General features: G+C 36.5%; 1 protein-coding gene across 1 annotated transcript; it reads left to right on the top strand.

Moving 5' to 3' along the window:
* Nucleotides 1-276: 276 nt before the first annotated feature.
* On the top strand, nt 277-4,161 carry LOC309497689 (membrane-spanning 4-domains subfamily A member 12-like). Its single transcript, XM_082168015.1, has 6 exons — nt 277-626; nt 885-1,010; nt 1,109-1,165; nt 2,829-3,014; nt 3,385-3,522; nt 3,715-4,161. The coding sequence occupies exons 1-6, from the start codon at nt 459-461 to the stop codon at nt 3,721-3,723; spliced, it is 684 nt and encodes a 227-aa protein (XP_082024141.1). The 5' UTR covers nt 277-458; the 3' UTR covers nt 3,724-4,161.
* The last annotated feature ends 2,463 nt before the right edge of the window (nt 4,162-6,624 follow it).

Here is a 6,624-nt window from a genome sequence, read left to right as displayed (position 1 = left end):
TACATTTTTCCATTTCTTCAAGTTTTGTTATTTGTTTGGACAGTAGGCTACAAAATATACAATCAGGCAAAATATTTGTGAAGAATGTAGATTTTATCCTCTGATCTTTCAGAAGAGAGGAGAAACTTCAAAGGCATCCTTGTCAAAAAAAATTTAAATACTCTATTCATATATCTTAACTGTTTATCTCAGAAAATCAAATGATTGTGATACGAGTATATACAGTATTATAGTGACAACATTTTTAACTGTGCAATGCTTTTTTTACTTTTACTTTTTTTTTATTACAGTGTAAAAAAAAAAACTGGCAGTCTCACAGTTTTATATCACTCTGGACAAGGGCATTAGCTAATGCTTTACATATAAATGTTGTACTGAACATCAAACAAAAATAAAGCAACCTTAAGAAAGTTGTGAACTGCAGAATTTGAATGCTTAATTACAGGTGAAAACTTGTAATGGAAACCAGCAAGGTCATCTCTACTGATAAAGCTACAGTTGTCATCCAAGTAAATCCACAGGTGGCACAAAATGCTGTTATTTGTGATGATGGACAGCAGACCAGAGGAGTATATCACAATACGGCTCTCGCTGGATTTTTCAAAGCACAACCAAAGGCATTGGGGGTAATGCATTTAATGATGAATTATAATTATGATTTGTGGAATATTTTTAGTGTCTCATGTTCATCTGTGATAAAATGAACAGATAATTTAAAGTTGTTGTCATATGTTCTCAAGTTAATATGTTTGTGTTGGTCTGATTGCCTTTAGACTGTATAGTGCATAAAACATGAATATAGATTCTTTGTGTGTGTCTCTAAACATGAATGATATGCCATCAAGCAAAAATATAAACACTTGACCCATTTCTGCCCTCTCTAGACTGTCCAAATAATGATTGGAGTGTTTTGTTTCTTGTTTGGCATCGTACGCACCAGCGTTCTCGACCACCGTTATTTCCCAGGTATTCTTGTCATTAGTGGCATAACCTACTGGGGATCCCTTATTGTAAGTTTCAATTAATTGTTTTGCTTTTAATGATTTTAATTACTTGCTTGCTTTTAATTACCAGAATGAGCTTGAAATGTCCTGTGTTTCTTTCTCAGTACATCAGTGCTGGATCTCTGTCTGTTGCAGCGCAGAATAAACTTAATTTGTGTGTGGTACGTACATTTGCTTAAATCTGTGGGGTTAACAATAGTAGTGTATGCATATATTGTTTCTAATGTATACACTACACATTACTCAAGTAATTGTTGTGCAATTTAAACCATTACAAGCTTTCAAAATGTAGTATCAGTCCAGATATTTAATAAACTGAACCTCTAATTAGAAGCTGCTTCAGGTGCACAACTGACCTAATTTGTGTGAAGTTTCTGTGAGTACAGATCACTTTCAGTCATCTGTTATTTGAGTAAAGACTGCATGCAGTAGGGTACAATTGGGGCTAAAGGGCCATTGGGATTTTATTTTCATCCCTTAACACCAAACATTTTGGTGGTCCCTTTAACACATTCTGTTGACTATAAGTAGCGTCGCACCTACATGTCTACTAACTCTCATTAGAGTGTTAGTAGAGTATTAGTAGACTGGTAGGGTTAGGGTTAGAATAAGTTGACATGTAGTTGCAAAGTTACTTATAGTCAGTAGAATGTCTGTTGGAGGAGCATCACAATAAAGAGTTAGTAGATATTAAGCAGACACTCTACTAATACTCTAATGAAAGTTAGTTGACTTGTAGTTGCAAAGCTACTTATAGTCCACAGAATGTTCAAAAGGGACCATCAAAATAAAGTGTTACCCAAACGACGACAAAAACCAACATAACACTTTCTTGAATCTAGATTTTGCTACCTCTATATTTACATGTTTTGAATTAAAACTATTTCTTTTCACAAAACATATTTTGCAATCATCATACATTTGGCACCATCAAAGAAATAAAACAATTTAAAAAAAAATCCACAGTTCCTCTACAACCACAACACTTTCCATGGTAAGCTCTCTTCAGACCACATGGTCTGAAACTTGAAAGATCAAGACATCTGACTCATCAGTTTACAGAGTTAAAAACTGAGTTCAAGGTGTTTTTATAAGTAGTATTAAGGCCCGTACACACCGGGACGAATATCGGCGCGCGTTATTCACAAGCGTTTTTCAACGCGTTTTTTGTGTTCACACCCAAGCGTTTTTCACTGACGATGAGCCGAGTGAACATGCAAATTCATTCCCTGACATTAGATGGCGCTTAATGTAAAACAGAAATACAATACCACTCCATAACAGTCTATACTCTGCAATACAACTCCATAGCAGTTCTCTTTTAACAAGATTTTTGTAGTCGCTGTCGCGTTTGTCATATAGTTCTTTATTCCGACACCAACGAGACCAGCAGCTCTACATTCATCTTGCCTTGCATCTTCCTCGTCATTTCTTCCCGGCAGTGTCTGTCTATGGGCAGTGTAGACGCTACTTGGCGTATATCTTCTTCGCTGTTACGTATGTGTGCTCGGCAAGACCGTTTTGTGTTTGAGCGCCCCCAAGTTGTGTTTTACTGTAACTTCAGAAGCTCCAGACATGTGAGCAAAAGCGCCAATCTCATTGGTCGGATAGTTTTTGACGCGGCGCGTCAAACCAAAAAAACGAACCCGAGGCGGTTAAAAAAAAATTACGCTTTTACGCATGGCGTTTTTCGCGTCGGTGTGCACACTCACATTGGCGCCCTTTGTTTAGTCACGAGGCGTTAAATGTCGGCGAATATCGCGCGCGAAATTCGTCCCGGTGTGTACGGGCCTTTACTGTCACTTTTCAATTTTTTTTCTGTAGGTGAAAGCCTCTCTTGGAATGAATGTGATCAGTGCCATAACTGCAGGGATAGCCATTGCTCTGATGATCATGGACATGGCTTTCTCATGGGTCTATCCAAGATGCTACAATGACTACAGTAATAACTATGGTCAAGATTATAGTCATGACTACAGTTATGTCATGGAAATCTGTTTGAATTCAAAGGTACTAAATGTTCAATAAAAAAATTAAATTAAATAAAACCCACTTGACTTTACTTGTTGTTTCATTAACTTTACTTCACCCATCATTTAAAATAATTTTTACAAATAAAGACTTGTATGGGGGAAAAAAAGACCATCAAATTATAATAAACAGGGACTGGAGATTTCATTCTTCAAAATGATGCAAAGGCACCTTAAAACTATCATAAAAATTACAAAGTAGTAGTACGCGACTTGTGTGCTTTGTTTTCAAGTGTTCAAAAGCCATGCCTCAGTATAATGCAATATAATATTTAGAAACTCATTCAGTATAATTAATGGAATATTATATGTGAAATTACTTTCATATGATCATGTTGAATATTTTTTAGAGCTATAATCTGGGGATCAGTGGAATATTTCTGGTGTTCTCCATCCTTCAGTTCATCATCTCCATCTGTATCTCAGGATTTGCCTGCAAAGCCACCAGCAACACTGACTCTACAGTGATCAATGTGGCACTAAACCAGGTAAATGATTTACAACATGCTTCATTGTACACTACATCCTTTTTTCTACAGCTAAATTATTGAATTGTGTAACAATGTTGTGTAACTTTTCACTTCATTGTTTATCAAAATATATCCCATAAAACAGTCTTTATGGTGTGTGGATCTTGTTAGTTTCTAGTGTACTAACATATCTTGTCTGTTACTTCCCAGGGATACTGAGTCACAGTGAGGAGATCCTAAACATTGCAAGGAATTTATATCTCTTATATTTGCTTATATATTATATCGCAAGCTTCCTTATTATTATTTTTCAATCTGTTCAAGTGTTACAGGAACTGAACAGAAAAAAGATAATTGAAAATTGAAAGTGCATCAAATGACTTGTTTAATGCTTGTTGACACAAAGACACATTTGTGTCTCTGGCGTGTCTTTTTTTGTTTTAAGCTAAAATTAAATAAAATTGACAACAAAGACATACCATTTTATTTTAATTTCCGTAATACACCGTTTCCGTAAAATGTTTCTCCTTCTTTCTATGGGATTATTTTTGTGCCTTTAAAATTGAACGAACTTTTCAAGAAATGAATGAAAATATAAATTGAAACTTCATAAAATGTCTTTGAAACCATTAAAAAATAAATCGCAGGCAAAAAGTTTGACCTTGTTTTTAATACACTGCATGTTTTATTAATTGTTTTCTCTTTTTTCTTTCGCTGATCTGTACTTACAAATGCACTTCCAGAGTTTTCATTTACACTTCTGAAGTTTACGTTTACGCTCCCTGAGTTTTCGTTCGCCATTCAGGCACATAACTCTCGTGGGGGCGGGGCTAACAGCGGTGTGTTCTCATTGGCTACTGAGTTTTTGACTGATAGATGATTGACCTGGAAGTGAAGACCTCAGTGTTGTGTTTACACGTGAGCGCATGTAAGCGGCTTCCCATTTAATTTTGGTGATATAAAGTTAGGAGTTTTGTTTTTTTAATTGTATCTATATTTATCTTCTACTATTACTATGTCAGCATAAGCTTTCAGGAGCAGTATTTGTCTGCGCGAGAGACAATGAATGTATAGAGGTATAATTGTAGTAGGCTACATTAAAATACTGTATAATAATGAATAATGTCCAATTCTTTCTGAGAATATTTGTTTGATCCTGATAATGTTAAATGTTCTTTTTTAATGCATTGTAGGCTTTGATTAGAATGTGATGTAACAATTTAAAGAGAACACTAGTGTGGTATATTTTCAGCCATCAAGAAAGTCTCACTCTAACCTGATAATCAGAGTTAGCAACCCTGGCCATCACGCTGCCCATTGTTAGCACATATACTTACACCATCACAATTAATGATCACTTCATTCTGAAGAATTCACACAATATGAAAATTGCAACCAGATGGTGGCTTGCAGTCAGATGGTACAGACCTTCAAGGATATTTCATTATATTCTTTATTGTCACTATACATAAGTATGAAAGTGAAAGTCTTGGATGTTGTGACAGTCCGACCTCAGTATTCTCATAATACACATATAGTACTAAAAATGCACAAGTACATAATATACAAAATTCTTGTAAAATTCATATATATTTGAAATTATGCAATGATCATTTAAACAGTTCTTGTTACAGTAACTGTAAAAAAGCAATGACTGGGTACATTGTAATGAAGTATACACAAGTCTAAACAGATACTCCAACCAAAAAATTAAAATTCTCTCATCCTTTACTCACCTTCATGCCATCCCAGATGTACTCAATTATTTTCTTTCTTCACATTAACTCAAACAAAGATTTTTCAGAAAATATTCCATCTCTATCCATATACAGGTAGATTTAGTTTTTTTTTTTTTTTTAAATAAAGAATAAAACTGAATCATTAGGCAGGAGACCGTTATCTGCTGTTATTGCTGTTATCAGTGGTGTACTTTTTTTGGTGACAGATTCTCTTCTACATGAGTTCCAAGATCTGCTGTCAGCTGCTAGTTCTCGCTAGCCTGACTACGTCAGACTTCCTACTTCCGCTAATTTCATTTCGCTCCTGTAGTCAGTCTGAGATAGCAGCCTATCTTTCAGTTTTCCACCGGCCTGAAAACAGCCGGGCCAATCAACGAACAGAGGGCGGGCTGAGAGGCGTGACGTAGACGCTGATTGTACCGTGGTTGCGTAGATTTACTTCACATAATCTGCAAAAGTCATTCACAGCCATGTTCACTCCGGTATTTCGCTCGATGGTTTAGTTTTTGCATCATACATGCGTTTACAGTGGAAGTTAGATGCGGCTGAGCATGCGCATAACACACGCCATAACCAAACGTTATGTGATTGGCTTACGGGTACCCAATGATTTTAAACTTCAGACAAGCGCCCCCCCGCGAGAGAGAAAACACTTCTCTATTATGCCCTTCCAGACTCTGTATACGAAGCAAAGTGAAGTAGCAGAGTCTGGTATTACCAGGCTAAGTTCTCGCCTCCATTCTGAGAACACCCCACATTCAACATCGCGGCATTGGGGCTCAAGAACAGCAAGTTCATCAGAGATGGAGGAAGGCGAGACCCATATGTCCAAAATGTGTGTGGCATTAAGATCTCCTTTGAGATCTGCCTCTCTCCCCTTCCTCTTCTCTCATGTAGCATCCTATACACAGTCATTTTATGTCATTCTGTTTACATTTATAGAGGAAAGAAGACAAATATCTATCTAAGAAGTCAAATACGGAATAGGTATTCGCTTGTTCTCGTGCGCTCTGTCGTCAAGTCTTGCTACTACTGTAGTCTTGTCGTTGAATTTAAACTAGACAGATGACTAAATTTGAACCTTGTGATTAACAATGAAGTAATCATTAAAACAAAGTTTGCTTTACCTGGTAACAGAATTGTGGGGAAACGATATAATGCAGCATGACATTTTTACCATACCTCCTTATTCTATAAAAACTGTTGTATTCTTTTAGTTGGTGGGAGTCTCAATGGAATTTGTCTGAGATCCTCCGGCCTTCCTTCTTGGGAGAGATTCCCTGAGAACTGCTCGGGAAGATCTCCCGGCCGTGATTATATCATTTAAAGGACATTTGCTAAGGTCTGTTTGTCAATTATTCCTGCGCAGGAAGAAAGCTAG

Source organism: Leuciscus leuciscus, assembly GCF_965113295.1.
Source record: "Leuciscus leuciscus genome assembly, chromosome: 4".
NCBI classification, from domain to species: Eukaryota; Metazoa; Chordata; class Actinopteri; order Cypriniformes; family Leuciscidae; genus Leuciscus; species Leuciscus leuciscus.
Note: the sequence above shows the minus strand (reverse complement) of the source record. Positions and strands in the feature narration are given on the sequence as shown.

Excerpts from the sequence above, each read along its gene's own strand:
- LOC309497689 (XM_082168015.1), top strand. The coding sequence starts at position 459 with ATGGAAACCAGCAAGGTCATCTCTACTGATAAAGCTACAGTTGTCATC. Across the intron at positions 627-884 it reads CACAACCAAAGGCATTGGGG|ACTGTCCAAATAATGATTGG; the intron begins GTAATGCATTTA and ends TGCCCTCTCTAG. Across the intron at positions 1,011-1,108 it reads CCTACTGGGGATCCCTTATT|TACATCAGTGCTGGATCTCT; the intron begins GTAAGTTTCAAT and ends TTTCTTTCTCAG.